Here is a 17,243-nt window from a genome sequence, read left to right on the forward strand (position 1 = left end):
CAATTACTTTATCAATAGGACATGCAAAGCAGAATTTGCTCATCAGTCCTGAATAGAAGCCCAAATAACTGAGCTTTTTAAAGAGATGATATATAGACCAGGATGGATTTGGGCCTCAAGCAGGTTTAAGTGAGTTTGATTAATTTCTGTGCAGTTATCAGCAGAGGTTTTGGTCCAATGACTTTATGATATTTAGCCTAGGATGATGGATGTTGTAACAAGGATGTAGGACTTTAGCAGCAAGTGTATCCCAATCCCACTTCATTCAGTTGTAGAAATTGAATTGGTTTTGAATCTGAAGATGCTGATTCTTCATCCTCCAGCATCTCTGCATAACATCAACTCAATGAAAAAAGCACAGGGAAAAGCCAAACACTTTTCTTGCAAAAGAACACAGACATTTGAATTTAATAAATTATAAAATTAAAGATTCTAATTTGTATATACATTTTTAATATACAAGAAATGGCTATTTATTGCAATTTCTGTTAAGGCATATGTAAGTGAATGGAAGTTGCATATAGATATTCAGATGAACATAGCTAATACTGTGCACTGTAGGTGAGTAAATAAGATATTAAATGCATTATGTAATAAAATAAAACATAAACCCCTTTGAGTACTGGTAAAGCACCGTTTCTAGAATTCTCAGAATATCTGAAAGCATTCTATGGAGATGTTGTGAGACTCTAAATATTGAATGGATATATAAATATAAAAAGTGATGCATTCATCATAGATAACAGAAATTTTTAAAGGAATGTTGGTGGAAAAAATGGCAGATGACTGAAGCCAAAGCAACCAGAATTTGTTTGGGATTTTTTTTTTCATGAGAGGTTGTGAGTTGGATTTTAAGTTTAGACAACCAGAAAAATGACAATTGAGAAAACTATGTACTTGCGTGGTTAGATCATAAATCCGTTGCTTCATGGGAGCACATTACTTTATCTCTCAGATCTCTGAGATGGTCTCTGCAGGAATATATTTGTTTATAAACCTGTTTTAGCTTCTGGGGATTAGGTTACATTAAAATATCACTTTCTGCTTCTTATGTCTGAAAATGCAGCACCTGGGCAACAGCAAACTGGTTACAGAAGATACACTGCGATGATGATCTTGCCCAATTACAGCATTGTAGAAAAGATGAAAGAGTTGTCAAAGACCAACCAAACAAAAAAAGACCAAATTTTCCACTGCATGACACAGAAATGAGATCAGCTCAGGAGAGCAAACCCCCGCCTTTTGTCTGGGACTGCTTTTTCATTATCAGTAGAGCCCTGCGTTGTGTTTTCCAGTAGAAGTGATTCCCATGTTCTTGGGGAATGACCTTCATGGGGAACTGCTGAAAAAAACCACCTTCTTGGTGTTTTGTGAACAAATGGCAGCTTGAAAAGAAGGCATCTTTCCCGGTCTGAAGAGACCTAAATTATCCCCTTCTCATACAGGAAGACTGTGAGGAGAAGGCAGCTCTTGGCTCCTGCTCCTTAAAGAGGTGGTCCATCAGCCTCTCAATGTCTTGAGCAATGTAGCCTGAAGCTGCTGCTTCAAGTAGTTCAGTGTTCCCCAAGTAACAGCTAAAGAAATATTCAGTAGAATTTAAACCACTGAGAAACAAATCAAATTAAATTTCCCAAAAAGTGAGATTGAGAAGGGAACAAGCCCTTCCAAAATGCAGATGCCACCAGGTATTGCATTGGGTCCTTAATGAACACTGGACCTAACATAGCACCAGACCAGCCTTCCAGGAGGCTGTTCCTGCTCCCTGAGGCAGCATTTTTCCACTTTATGTGGAAAAATGCTTTTTTTGAGCTGTGGGCGCTGCCTCCTGTGGTATTTCTTCACACTGCCTGGTTGACTAAGCCTATTCCAGAAGCTAAGGCAGAACAGAATCTATTAGATGAGCTACCTCAGGCGGTTGGAGCAAAGGGTCTCAAAAAAGTCCCAGTGGGTGACTGGTACCCTCCAGGCAGCAAACCTTTACCTCCCCATCTGCGTAAATCCAGCTCCAACCCTTTCTATCTTTGGGTTTGTACGGGTTTTCCCTAAGTTTCATATGCTTGGATGAGCTTCTAGTCTATGAAAAAGCTGGGGGTTGTGGTTTATTTTTATTGTCCACAGAGCTAGAAGGATGTTAATTTGAAGGGGAAAAGATGAGTTTTATACTAACCACATCTCTGTAAAGAAAATGTGGAAGGCAAGAAATACTATGACTACAGGCTGCGAGCCCAGCTACAGCTTATGTCTCCCATGGCACAGCAGCTGGAATGATGTTGATTTAGACACGTCTTCCTTGCTTATAAATAGAATGGTGGGGGTTTTTTTCCCTTCAGTGCTCATTACGACATTGCTGTTGTGCACAGACATGACCTGACCCTACACTGTTATTCAAACTTGTCCTGCCTGTAGGCAGCCACAAATCCCTTGGCACAAGGCTCCCGGGGCTTGCCCGCTCACTGTGGCTGTGTGATGGCCGGCAGGCCATGGAGCAGGGCTGGGACAGGGCACTAAGGATAATCACCCTTTGACTGCAGGAAAACACTCCATGTCCCAGGAGTGAAAGCCTGCGATGGAACTCTTCCTGCTGTGCTGCCAAGCTGCAGAGCCTGAGTTTTAGTTCTCCAAACCAGAACAGATTTTTGCTTGTGCTGCCTGTTGCTTCCACATCTGCAGCCACATCTGCTTGGCCCAGGAGATGTTTTCTACTGCTCTGGACTCTTAGGAGGCCTGTTGGGCTTCCCATTCTTCATGGTCTTCAGTGTATCTCTCATCCCTGCACTACCGGAGCTGCTCGAAGTGCATCACCTCTGTCCTGTGCAAGAAGGGGCGCTTGGTGCCATGACACCAGCTGAAAACATTCCTTCTCTGCTTGGGCTAGTATCTCCATGAAGTATTTTTCTTAGACCAGGTCTTGCGCTTCAAAGACTTCTGGCCACAATTCAGGCCAAAACAGTCCCACATGCAGGTGCTGTAAAGCCTGAGGTTCATGCAGGCTCTTAGACTGGGCAGTTCATTCAGTCGTGGTGGTGAAGGGCAGAAGGTAGGGTCACAGGGAGTCACATGTGCTTCACCTTGCAATACCTGTGAAGCTCTGTGCCAGGAACTGGGCCAGAGAAGAGCTCACACATTGCTGGGAATGCAGCACATTCCCAATAATTTTGTGACTGTACATACAGGCTTATTGCTGGTGCCTCCTCAAACCAGCTCAGGCTGGAGGGTGAGATCTTCCTCTCAGACTGGAAAATCTGAACTTGGAGCCACCAGACCTACTAGTGGTAAAGAGAGGATTTCAGGGAAGCCCCGGGCTCTGCAGGAGGTTTACCAGCAAAGAAACAAATGGAAGAATCCAAGCCAGGAAAAAACCTGCTCAGATGCCACCCACTGCAGGAACCAGTCCATGCTCCCTGTCTCAGCAGTGTTAGAGCCAAACTGAATTCATCTTCTATTCTCCAACCGGGAATTCAAAATGACCTATGAAAACCATGATGACCCTGAGGGGGAAAAAGGTACTCAAAGGGTTGTCAGGTTACACATCTTAAAGTTTTCTAGCAGACCTGGTGCTGTGAAGACACGTGTGTGTGTGTGTGTGTGTGTGTGTATGTTCATGTAAGGGCACAGCAAACAGTTGTTCACTTCTGCACCAATAAAGCTGTCCTAAGGAAAGGAAGATAAAACAAAATTATTTCCTCAAAAATAACTGTATCCTATGTAGGGGAAAAAAAAAAGTTTGTCTTAACAAAGCACCAAAGAAAAGACAAGAAGAATCCAGTCATCTTTAAGTTAGACAGAATGTGGGTAGAAAAAAAATCAGACCAATAAAAAAAAGCACCAACCAATAATGATCACTGAGGCTCTTGCATTACAGGAACTTAAAGACTATAAAAAATATGGATAATTGTAAACAGAAAGACTAGGATATTGTCAGTCCAAGCTGGCCAGATCTACCCTACTAAATGTCTTACATGTATCCAAAAGTTTAGGAGAATCCTTTGAAATTGTTTATGGAAGTATGTAAACTACTGTTTGTCAGTTTTTAATTTACACATAAATATACGGCTACAGAATTTTCTCTGTATTTTATAACACAGTCCTGGTTCAGGAAGCTACATGAGCACATGCCGAGCTGTGACCACAGAGGCAGAGCCAGCCAAACCGAGTCTGGCATGTCCTAAGAACCTTCCCGAAGCGGGCTGTGTTAGTGCCAGGGTTAGTGCAATGCACAGAAGCATCACAGGATTGCTGACCCCCCGCTTGTCAGAGTTAAAGGGATTTATTATGTCTTGGGACTGCTTTCCTCCTTACTAAGTGTAACTCCTATTACTATTCCCAAGCAGTTTTACACAGGCATAGAAGACTTTAAAGAGCCCATGACTGAGAAATCTGCTAACCTGACCTAAGTAATGTGGTTTGTTTGGATTCAGTGGGACACTGTAGGGATATTGCACTAATACTCTGCCGTACCCTGTACACCTAACCTAGCCATCAAAGTGTTCAGATTAGCACTTATGGAACAATCTGTCATTTCCATTTATAGTAGGCTTGAGAATTTGCTATCTCTGCCATAGCACCACTTTGATTTTTCCCCATTTTTAGTCTCTATGACGGCCAATACTATGATGTTGGTAACATCTCTATAAGAGAAAAATGTTGTTTGTGCCATATTTCCATTTTAGTTTATTTTCCTAAGAGTCTCTTTTTTCATTTTCTCAGCAATCAGCTCCTGAATTCTTTGATTCCTTGTCCTTTCATAAGGCCTCCTCCGTGTAATGATGTTGTGCTGTGGTACTTCATTATCCAACCCATCAACTTTATAGGGAACATCCACTGCATTGATTTCTGGGTGCTCCTCAGTCGCATTGGAAGGGGGTGCACGTGTTTTGGAAACCAGAGGAGGGCTGGTGGTAGACTGTGTGGTGGAGACTCCCATGGGAAGGCTGGGGGTTGTCAGGAGCTCCTCCTCAATGACATTATTCTTATTTACATTAGCATCAGTTACATTGCCGTCCTCTGTTACGTTGCTGTACGTGTTGCAGGACTTGCAACACAGCTTATTGTACCCAGGAATGGAGCAGTAACGGGAGAGAACTTCCATGCGACAAAACATTGACTTGTCTCCTTGACAATGATCTTCTGCAAGAGAAAAAGGGAACAGATAAATAAAGAGCATCTTCACATTAATCAGAAAAAGAAACACAGCTGAAGCTTTGGCAGTGGGCAGAGGGTTTGATATTTAAAGTGGGATGGGAAACTGGCAAATGAGCCTTCTATAAGCAGAAGCAGGCTTATATTCAACCTAAAAATCAACTCACTTCAAGAGCTGCAAAAGCTGATCTGAACTGTTTGTACCAGCCCCATCCAAGCTCTAGATCATAACACCTGAATTTTTGCCTTCACATCCTGGAAGCACTACCCTGAAGACCGTGAAGCCACAATGAATTGTGTTGCTGTTGTGGTTTAAACTTCATAACACACTGATTGTGCTGTGTTGTTGCTAAAACTACATTGAACTCCCACAAAGTCATCAAGGTTTATATTAAGGAATCTATTTTTTCCCTCTTTGCTCATTTTAATGCTTTTCTGCAACCAAACAGTGGCTAACCATGGTCAGGGGTAACATATAGTTATCTGGACTGTCTCAGGAAAGTCAAGTCCTATTTCGATGTGTACCATGTAACCCTCAGAATTCATCCATCTCCCATTGGAGTGATATTGTTGCCAGGTACCTCTACTCTGAAAACAGCGGCATTTTCTCAGCATGTCTCTTGTTTGAGAGAAAAGTGGTGCATTTACCATGAGATTTTCTCCTCTTCCTAGAAGGGAGCTGATATTTTTTGGACAAACAAACTCCACAGTAATGGAGCCAAGACAGTCCATTAATGACTGGGAGACTCAGTAACAAGTCCTGATTTTTGTGTCAATGACTGTAATAAAAGAGAAAGAATTCTAGATAATATTCGATAAGCTTTAAGCTGTCGATAGTTGTTACAACATTCTGCACTATAATAGAGGTGTTATGGCAGATCCTGATCTTGCTGAAATGCAGCTGGCAAATTGTAGGCTGAGGGATTAAAGGTGATGTGGTCAAAATGTTCCTGCCTGAGAAACATAAACAGAAGCCTACTCAGAGATTCCCCAAACCGTTGTAATTTCTGCTCAAGGGAGGCAGAGGACTGCATGAATTGGTGGCAAATGGACGGTGAGGGTCTAGCAGGCTCCTTGGAGAGAACGCTGCCTGAGCTCTGTCCTACACAGACATCCCTCAGCTCCTGTGCCTCCAAGATGAAGTAATGGAGCCAGGCACTGCAGTGAAGGAAAAATCCCAACGTGCAGCCACGCTGAGAGGAGTCAGAGGGTTTGGAGGAGAGGAGAGAGAGGGCTGAGGAGAAAAGCAGACTGACCAGCACTTGGCATCATCAATAACAAAACACCCTTCTCTGTGACCAGAGTGCTGAGACAGAGATGAAATCACTTGTGTCTCTCTCCCTGATCTTACTACATTTCCACCTACTCTTACAGTAAAGGATGAGTAACTCCAATTACTCGCCTTTATTTAGAGTGCACCCGATGGCAGACAGTGCTGTCAGCCTGATCCTGGAGCTCACATTTCACCCTCCTGCTACAAGCACTGGCTTGTGTCAGCACCCTCACAGCAAAGGAGAGAAGCAGAGCAGGTTGAGAGATACCGAGGGGACTTAGAAAGCGTAGGTGCCACCTCTTCACTCATCCTCAGTTAACAAAACAGGGCCTAGTGAGTGTTTAATTGGCAAACATATCAGTCTAAAATAAACTAACAACTGGTGCTGCTGCTTTAAAATGCTAGTGCTGGCTGAGAAAGGTGAAAACACCTCCCATGCATGGTGTCTATGCCCTGATTGTTGCATTTGTTGCAGAAAGACAAAATTCTAGTTCCTACATTAGAATTTGACAGTTAATTTTCATATTTTTCAAAAGCTAAACTGAAATGCTGCTGGAGATTAGGAATGACTCCTTCCTTAGGAACCTAAGAATAGTACCTTGGTTTTGGAGAGCCTTTCAAACCAGCCTTTAAGAGCTGGAACTGTTCATACCTGCATGCACAGCTACACACAAAGGCCTACATGTACCTATACAGCTTAATATATATATTTTTTTACATACCCTGTAAGAGTCCCCTTTGAACATCGTGCCTTGTGTTGCATGACCTTTATGCACGTTCCTCCAAATGGCTTCCATAATAAAAGCCAACAGATATAATATTTAAATGTGGTTTTAACAAGGCAGGTCTGTTCTTGGCTTTATAAGAATCAGTAAGAGCACCTTTAGAAAAATGCGTTTTTCCTAACAAAAACATGCAATGTCAAGCTTAACAATACATGGAAATAAACCTGCATTATGTAATAAGATTAGTGACATCAGATAAGTTATATAAATAAACTCTGTAACTTCTCAATGACAGAATGAAATTTTGATCCTCTATCCAAACAAAAATATCCAGATTTGCTGAACTTTTATTTATTTTTACTTGCAGTATGCATGACAGACTGGAAGTATATATTCAAAACATCAGTAAGAAAAAAATAAATCAGTTTCACAGTCACTTTGGTGCACATTAGTCTCATAAAAAAATATTGAAAAGCAAACTGAATTGGCACATCTTTAATATTATGTTAAATACATACAAAACACTAATAAAATATCCCTGATAAACCAAAGTGCATATAGACATAGTGCACAATGCCCAGATACCTTATTGCACCATTCTCTATAGCCACCCATCTCTTGAAACATCACTAAACATTGTCTATTTAAAGGTAACAGTCATGAATATATTTATACAGTTAAACACCGATTATTTTACATAACAGTATTCAGTGCCAGATACGTGTCTTTGCTTTTTCACCTTGTCATGTAAATTGTTAACATGTTTCAGGAAATACTAACAGCAAAATTTAAATATGTGATCACATGATAATGACAAGTTTGAAGTGCTACACTGTTGACGACCCAAAGATTCAAAAATGCCACTTTTCCAAAAAATATGATCAAAGCAATAAGGTAGTAATTTGCTCCAAGACTGCAGTTTTACAGTTGATACATTTCTACTATTGGTACTGACTGTCACAAAGAACTTTATGATTTGTGAATTCCAAATCCTCAACACAAACACAGAAGGTGAAGCACGGATGCCAGTTAAATTTCATTAAGTCAGGCCACAATCCTGTCTCAATGAAGATATGGATATGCACTGTGCAAATTAACCTCCAATAAAATTTACTGCCCTCCAATAGTTATCATTCAAGTAAAAACACTCCATATGAAGATTAACTCAAGGTACCAGTGTACTGTTCATATTTAAAGCTGGATCTGGTAAATTAATGCCATTTACATTTCAACGTTAAGGCATTTTTCTAAAATTCATCTCCTAAGCAAAAAAAGCAATAAAAATTGAGGTAATTCTGTAGTAGTTCACACTGTTATGTTTGCCAGTTGACACATCTAAGAGCACACACACGCACACACACACACACAACCGTACCAGTCAAGTCAGACATGCACATGGTGAAAAAAGACCAGAGATGTAATGAGTATAAACAGCTCCATGCTGAGCAGCTGGAGACATCGTAGTCAATGAAAACATCATATTGCCTCCGCCACGCTAAGAAAAACACCACCACGCCACCTTCACCAAGGACCATGCCTGTTCTGCTTTGGGAATGTTTCTAAAGTGAAAATATGCAAAACTAGCAAAAATTGTGCGATGGAAAAAATGAACGCAGCTTTTCTCAAGAAAAAACCCACCAAACAACCACTGGGAGTCTGGCGAGAGAGACGGCATCAGAGCAGCACGGAAAGGACCGGCAGAAACTCAGCTTCTGCTTCCCAGTGAGCCCTCCCCGGGTCACAAACATAAAGGTGAGGGTCAGGAATAAAAAATGAGCAGCAAGGGTGAGGAAAGCAACAGCACCACAAAGGAAAATGGAATGAAAAAATTCTTCCACTCATCAGACTACCCTGTCAGCGAACTGAAACCAGAGAGTTACGAGATTTTGGGTTTTTAGATAAAGGAGAACTTTAGCACTACAAGGTGTCATTATTGTGATGTGATCACATTCACAATAAGTTCTCAGTTTTGCTATCAAACTGAACATCAGGAACCAGTAAGAGCCTTTTTTCACCATCACCAAGCAAACAAGCAAACCGACCCCAGCTCCCTTTCAGAGGACTGCAACATACTGTGGAGATCCAACTTCACACATCCAACACTTCAAGACCTCCACCACCAGTGCTACGCAAGCTCCAGAGAAGAAAGACACCGAGCACCAAGTGCCTGGTGTGAAAAAACAGATTCAGCCCAAGATTTAAACTTGGCAAAGTCAAGGGAACTTTCCGCATAGAGAGAAGAAGAGAGCAAAAGGCAAAGTCCACATTCGATGTGGCATGCATTTAAGGGCAAAGGCAGAGTTATAAATGGGTCTTTTACTTGAAGATATTTTCTGGATCGGGTAGTCTGGATCAGGTCTTGACAGCCATTGTATCATGTAGGTTTTCTTTGAAGGATCAGAAACGTTTCCTTGAATAGAGGAAAAAAAAAGATGCAACACAACATATGTTAGACAGCATTAAATTCTTGCCCTGTCAGAAGGGGACAAGCTCAGAGAGGGAGTGGGCTCCAGTTGTGAAGGAGCCCAGGGAAGGATTACAACCAGGCTGTGTGATTTTGGGCAAAGGGTACTGTTCGGGGAGTTTGCTACAACTTGTGCCCAGCACTTCACAGCCAGCACTGAAGACAGCCCAAGGGCCAGTTCAACAGCAGCACTTCTCATGGCAGTGTCACACATGTCCCCAGAGACTTGCAGCCTAGCTTAGTTACACAGCCTCATTAAAATCTTTGTATTGGAGATGATAATTGACAGCTTGCTTCTAATTAATTAGAAATCAAAAGCTACCCTGAGAGATACAGCAAGAAAAAAGAAAAATATGAATTACTTAATAATAGGAATGTGTGAAATCATCTCACAAGTATCATTTGCAAACAGCTGAAAAGCTAACAAGGATAAAGGTCTTGTTGGCCTGGATTAAGCAGGAACAAATTAGTTATAGCTTTTAAAAACTGAATTAGATAACCCCTGCAGATAATTTATGTTTGACAGAATGGAAAACAAGTCTGGAACTCTTTGTGGAGATGGGGAAAGCAAAGAGGCACCCTTCATTATCCAGAGCCCATCTGACCCTTGCCAATCGCCACAGGTCTCAGGGGTGCAGGGTTGGACTCAGGCACTGCTCCTCTCCCAGGGCAGCTGACAGCTGCTGGCCACATCCAGCCATCAGCACTGTGCTGAGCTCTGCCCCAGCTTCTCAGGCTGTCCTGGGCCAAGCAGTGCTCTCCAGCAGGAGAAGAGCCCAAGGAGCCCATCGGCCACACAGCAGCTCCACATTTGGAATTCTGCTCAAAACAAGGACTATGGAGAAGAGTCCCCCCAGGCAGATGTAGCACACAAGTATCAGTACAATGAAGGCATTGCAAATAAATAAATTAATGCTTTTCCAACATGTAATAGAAGCCATAGAAGACAAGCCCTTACTGGGACACGGAGGTAGTCTGCAAATCCTTACGGTCTCTGGTTTATTCTCCTTGCACAGGCCGATGGCGTTGTCCCTGGTCCGGCACAGGACCGGGCGATCCTGGGTGCCATTGCCACAGCTGACAGAGCACTGAAAGGACATGCAGCAGTTACAGCCCAGCCACACTCTGGAGACAACGGATCAGAAACTAGCTTTTCAATTTTAAAAGACTGCCCTTGATTTGAGCTGACATGGTGCATTATTTGAGCCACCGCAGTACCTATAGTAGCTAAGCAAGAGGGAGAGCCACTCACTGCTTCTTGTGGTACGCCAGGAATTGTGAAATACTCCAAGAATGAGCTATGGTCTGAGCACTAAACAAACAACTGTACATGTGAGTCATCTATTCCCAGAGCCATCTATTCACAAATTCAGGGGTTGCATTACTTGTCCTGCTCATTCCATCCAGTCAGAAACTAGTTGTTTGAGACATCCAGAAAGGGACTGACCTGTGACCAGGGTCCTATTCTCCACTGTGCTGGACACAGCTCCCTGTTGCAGGGCCTCCTGCCCTCCGGGCGGTTGTTGTTGCAGTACTTGGTGTGGACAGAGCGATTTGTGTTGTCGTGGAGGGGCTGGATGCAGCGCACAGACCGTACCTGATACCCTGTCTTCCCACAAGATTTGCTGCAAGGTTCCCATTCTCCTGTAACCCATCTAGGTTGGTGAAAAGAGAGTGAGCAGAGTAAAATTCAAACTGTTGATCTGTAATTCTTAAACACAAGTTTAACATGATGCTAATACTAGTTCTAATACAGAAAAAAAGAGAAGGTAGCAAAAAAACATGGTGAGGGTTATTTGACTGCCCCTGAAATATCATTAGTAAGACCCAGATCTTCAATATTACTTTCTCATTATCTCCAAGATAAGCATTATTCTTACTTGGCTGTATTTGCTTCGATTTTAAGCTGCCCTTTCCAAGACTGCACATAAAAATATGGTTGCTTTTATGACAAAAGCAGCCACCCAAGGGTGCTGCTGAGCTTCCGAGGTCTGGGTGCATGAGAATGAGATGTGTCTTGTCTCATAATGTAGCATGAACCGGCTGTCCCCACAGCTGGTTCCCACATGAGTGAAGCCAAAACATCTGGGCTAGAAATGCAGCTCCAGCCCGGCCTGTATCTGGGCACTTCATGGGCCATATCCCTGGCCAGACTCAATCTCTGAAGCACTGACAAAACCCTGTGGGTGCTGAGCTGGGGCAGATCAAGGTTCTCATCATCAAAAATGTTTGGTTTGGGGGAAGGCAACCCTCCAGTGAAAACCAGAAGGTTCAAGTTCATAATGTCTAAATCAGTATGGCCACTGATAAATGAAACCTAATCTTTGTAATGTGCTGTAGTTGAAAACTGCACTGATCACCCAAACTGGCTCATTAATCATAGCTACAAATTGTAAAGAACTTAGAGAAGAACAACAGGGACAGACAGGCTTAGAGCAAATGTATCTAGACTACTGAAGCCTTGGTTATAATTAAGTGAAGATATATAGCAGTCTAAATATTTACGGAGTGCAGAGATTTGCAAGATGGAAATATTGTTCCATGTAAACAGTATTCATGGGATAAACTTAACCAAAAAATATACATAGTCTGGAGAAACACCCTGAGCTTGAAGGAATTGTCCTAAAGTACTCATAAAATCCTGGGTTTGGAAATAGTGAAGAAATAGCAAAAAGCACTGCACTACACACTCCACTTAAATAGAAAGTAACAATTTCACCCAAGTTTCTCTTTGTAACTTATAGAATTTCCACAGCTGTGGAGAAAGGCAAGAGCTGTCAAACCATGAATCCTGAGGTGACTTCTGAGACAAAGATGAGTTTTTCCCAGAAGTGAAGAAGCAGCCCATTAGTGTAGGGGGTGTCACAGAGCTTTGTAAAATCTCTTATATAATTGCCTCTCCTATGTACAAGAGCAAAATGCTTGGATGGCATTCTATGGAAACAGAGCAAACTGAAACTTCAGGGATCCAAGCACAATTTAGGATCCTATTGAGTCTTTGTGGTACCTGGGCCCAATTATATTTGCAGCTGAAAGGAGGATACAGTCCTTTCCAGAGAGCCTGAGATACAGTTAGGTTATTACTTCAGTTTTCCAATAAATAAACATTCAACCCTGACCCATGCTGAGTTTATGGGGCACAGTTTCTTGCCTTTTCTCTCTTTAAAATCTTTTTTTTGAAAGGAAGTTAGGAAATATTGTGTAGTATGTTCTATTTATTTGCTGTGATTCCTGGAACCTGTATTTAGTCCCCAGGGATAAAAGCTGGAATCAACATACTCGTTTCTTGTTGCAGTAGAAGCACAAAGAATATATTAGTCCTACATGTGGCAGGAATAACCTCCTGCCAGTCAAAAAAATCACCTGTAAAATGTGAATTATAATATTTATAACACTTGACTATGTAGAGCAAAAATGAAGGTACAACAGGCGTTTCGTGCTGTACAAGGGCAGCCAGAGAGATCTAGCAGGTCAAATATTTTCCCTGTGTTTAAATGTCTGAAAATATGCTGTGAACTTTATGAAGATTTGGATTTGAGAGACTGGATGATATTGGTTGTCTTCTGTAGCACTCTGTACATTTGTTCTGACATGGTTAACCCACAGTGTGTAAAACCCACTGGTATAAACTGATGGCCTGAACACAAATGTCTGGATCAAGAGAGCAATTCTTTTCCAATCCAACTCATTAAATAAGTCATAGGAACCAGCAATCACAGAAAGAATATTTCTATGAGCAGAATAGAGCATGACATCCTCCCAGTCCTGGGTCTCTGTAATGACCATGGAGGTGAAGTTAAAGCCCTCTTCCTTGAGGTGACAACGCTGGCTGCGTGTGGTGCCCCCGCACCTGCAGGGAGCAGTGCTGGGTGCAGGGATGCTTACATGGGCTGGGAGCACTCCTGGAGGTTGCACACCCTGCGGATGGGTTTGGGCTTCTGGATCACCTCACAGTAGCTCCGATGAACCATCTTGTGGTCCGTCTTCCTGCGGAGGTAGCCTGCGGAAAGACACTCCTCTTATTCTCAGGACTGGCAGACCTCGCTCGAGTTTCAAATGAACTGCACAAATGCTGTCAGGGGTTGCAGCAGGAGTTGCAGGTGAACACGCTACCAAAGGAGCTGTAAGCTGCACCAAATAAACACTTACCATACGAATTTAACACCCGTAATTGCTCACCCCCCTTATTTTTCACGACTTTAATGAAAATAACAGCCAGATCCAGCATCTCAAAAACATTCTGTAAACCTGCCTAGCCACGAACCAATGCTGCAACCTGACCATCAGCCTGGGGAACAGCATCAGGGTTCACATCTTGCCCCAAAACCAGAGTCTGACACTGCAAAGGCCACGTCACTGGATGAGGATTTACAAAGGGCTGCCCCATGGCACCTTGAGGTTTGGCACCTTCACAGCTTGGAGACCCTCATCCAAATCTTGCACACTTGTGCATTTTTTCAGTTTCATAACCATAAATCAGAAATGAACCAGCCCAGATCTGCCCCCAAACCGTTTAAGTCACATTTTAACCCCATTCACTATTTATTTATCTATTACTTAACTTAAATAAAACTCCTCCCATACTCTGGTCTCCCTAATGTCTTGTGGCAATGAATGAATTTTGAATGATCTGCGGTTTTGTTTTTACCTCCCCCACAAGGTTTTGAACACTGGGACCATTTCTTCAAAGCCCATTCATATGACACTGAGTCCTCTTCCAAAACGTTATTGTTATCTACATTCAAGGAATCTTCATGGATCATGTACTTGTAAGTCAAAGATATCTTGGCACCACCATGAGGAATCACCTAGTAAGAAAAACAGATGTAAGGAAAAAAGATATGAAAGACTGATACCAGGAGCTCTGTGAGATGACATGGAATAGTCATTGTGGCTCACATATAAAAACATCCCCGCAGGGATCTCAGCCTTTTAGCTGCACTCAACGCATTTTTTCCCTGATGAAAAAGTATATCCTTATGACACAGAGTTTCTAAACTGCATATTAAGAAAGACTGTTGTTGATTTAGACTTACTTTCCTTGCCAGCATTGGGCTGACATCATGATACTAAGTTTTTTCCATATCCCATCACAAAGGAAGGAAACTTTGTACTGAAACGATAATGGATAATTCCACTAAAAGACAAAGCGAATTCAACTGCAGAAGTAACTGAAAGTGGCAAAGAAATTGCTTATATTTCTGATAAAACACAAATATTCTTATGATAATCCTGGAATTCTGCAAAGCTTTTTACTTAATCTTGATAGAAATATAAACTATTTAGAAAGATGTTTTGTTATCACACTGCATTAAGACAAATGCAAGAAAATGGAACTCAATGTGAACAAAGTGCAAAATATTGGTCCTCCAGAAACATAATATTTATTCTTTCTTTGAAGTTCAGCTGGTGTAGACCAACACATTACAGTTGTTTTCAGAGGGATTTTAAATCAACTCACCCCTGCTAATTGCAGTCTATTGCTTGTTAGTTTGCAATGAAAAAAGAGTATATTTGGCTGGTCTTGGGAACTATGGAACTGGCTTTGCCCTGAAAAAGGCAGCCAGGAAGCACAAGAACCCTGCATCTGCCTTTTCAGGATACATTTTCAAAACATGGATGGGAGAAGGAGCTATTAGATCCAGCCTATACAAACCACTCTGACCTTTTTTTGACTAGTGCTCACAGGTCAGATAGGATAAGTACAGAGTCTTTACTCAGTGGCTGATTGCTAGGCCATCCACAGGAAATAATCAGGACAGCTGGTTGCTCAACACATAAACCTGAATTATAATAGGTCTCATACAGAGCAATGAATTAGGAGAAAGGAATTAAAATACATCTTCTATTGTCTTATAGTTGAAGCAGATGTCTTCTTGTAACTCACATGAGGAATCTGAGTTATATGCTAGCCCATTATGGCTCTGTGGAAGGTGGTTTCCATTTGACTTACCAAAATAACTATTCCATTACGCAGTGGCCCCATGGTCTGCACTGTTTCTCTATCATCGTCGTTCCGATATTCCCACTCCACACCCATGTCAATAAAGACTTTAGAGTCTGGCACATAGTTGTCTTCACTTAGAATGAACTTCCCCGTTTCACGATTTTTAATAGCTGGGAACAACACAAGAAAAGTTAATATGAGAGGTTCGCTTCTTACCTCCAGTTTTGTCCTGCTTGTGTCCCAGTGGAAGAAGCTGAAAAGGCCAGCGTGCATTTTCCCTCTGTTTCCTCACAGGTTTGGAAAGACTTTTTCAGGTGTCTCACTGAACTGCCAATGCTTTTCTGCTCAGCTCCAGAAACATCAGTTGTCCTTTTTTTTCCTTTTTCACAGCCTGCCTTGCGAGAGAAATGAGGCCAGCACGGCTGCGCCACAGGGATCCAGCTGCCTGCTCCCCTATAACAACTTCTGAATCCACTGGCCAAATCCGAGCCAATTTGAGAGCCAGTGGGGGTCCCAGAGCTATTCAGCTCTTTCATATGTTGTAAGGCAGCTCAGAGGGCTGTTACTGCTCCATCAAAGAAAGGCTACTGAGCTAACCCCCAGCAGGTCCCCTCAGTGAGAGAGAGACACTAGAAACAGTAATAATTCTCCTGCACAGATCCAGTCCTGACACCAACACAGCCCTGTTAAGCTCCTGCAGGCACCTGCCACTGCACACAGAGCCTGGCTCCTCTGCTTCAGCTCTCACCAGTGCTCTGTCCTTCACCTGGAGACACTTCAGCCACCTTTGTATGAGGACAGGTTTTCACCTGAGATGGAAAATTTGCCCTCCTCGTTAGAAGAAGCGGGGACTGTTTGTTATGTAACACCAGATTTTAACTCCATTCTCTCTCTGGCAGCTACCTGAGCATCCGGCTCCCTCAGCAGTGGCCTCGACAGCAAGTGAGCTGTTCATGTGCACAGCACTCACCCCACCCCGACAGAACTCTGTCTGAAGGAGAAATGCTCCCGGATCCACAGGGCCGGGTGCCCTGAGCAGCAAGGGAAGCATCCACTGGGGAGAAGCTGGGATGACTCACGCTACAATCAGCAGACCATTAGCTGTGAATCTACTTCCAATTAATAGCAGCCCACTAGTCACTGCTTCCCATTGATTACAGGGCTCGGGGAGGAGAGGATTTCCATTACCTCCTAGACTGGATTGATTTGGCAGCCTCGTGTCAATACTGTTAGCAGCGGGGCAGAATCTGGAACAGATCTGGATATAGCTGAGAAATGACTGAGGGTGGGAAGCACGAAAGATGCACGCAAAGACCATAGAATGCTTTGGGTTGGAAGGGACCTTGAAGACTGTCTAGTTCCAGCTCCCAAAGATAATGCATGGCACCCCATAAAGTAACTCAGTGCCTCTTCCAGCAGCTTTCACACATGCACATACCAACACAGAGATCTGGCTGGGACACCCTGGAATATAGCAGAGGGAAATAGAATTGCCAAACAAGTTTCCTAATTTAACATACTTAGAGAAAGCACGTGGTGTGGGAGGGTTATGGGTAAACAAATGTATAAACACATTGTCAGCCTCCAGAGACAAAAATAAACACCAGAAAAAATTACTGTGACTGAAAATTCTCCTACTTGTTACTTACCGAGATTATGAGCAGTGGCATCTGTTTCCTGTATAAGAAAATGTCT

The 17,243-nt window shown here is 42.6% G+C and overlaps 1 protein-coding gene across 1 annotated transcript in view; it reads right to left on the bottom strand.

The window, feature by feature from the left end:
* Nucleotides 1-3,359: 3,359 nt before the first annotated feature.
* ADAMTS2 (ADAM metallopeptidase with thrombospondin type 1 motif 2) overlaps nt 3,360-17,243 on the bottom strand; it is a 174,007-nt gene continuing 160,123 nt past the window's right edge. Inside the window, exons 16-23 of the mRNA XM_017728030.1 lie at nt 17,198-17,243; nt 15,555-15,718; nt 14,250-14,409; nt 13,487-13,601; nt 11,049-11,256; nt 10,560-10,689; nt 9,458-9,547; nt 3,360-5,127 (exon numbers count right to left, since the gene is read on the bottom strand). The exon at nt 17,198-17,243 is cut by the window's right edge and continues 7 nt beyond it. Of these exons, the coding sequence (XP_017583519.1) occupies nt 4,667-5,127; nt 9,458-9,547; nt 10,560-10,689; nt 11,049-11,256; nt 13,487-13,601; nt 14,250-14,409; nt 15,555-15,718; nt 17,198-17,243 (1,374 nt within the window). The 3' untranslated portion in view covers nt 3,360-4,666. The remainder of the gene's footprint in view (nt 5,128-9,457; nt 9,548-10,559; nt 10,690-11,048; nt 11,257-13,486; nt 13,602-14,249; nt 14,410-15,554; nt 15,719-17,197) is intronic.

The sequence above is a fragment of the Corvus brachyrhynchos genome, unplaced genomic scaffold, assembly GCF_000691975.1.
Source record: "Corvus brachyrhynchos isolate BGI_N302 unplaced genomic scaffold, ASM69197v1 scaffold21, whole genome shotgun sequence".
In the NCBI taxonomy this organism is placed as follows: Eukaryota; Metazoa; Chordata; class Aves; order Passeriformes; family Corvidae; genus Corvus; species Corvus brachyrhynchos.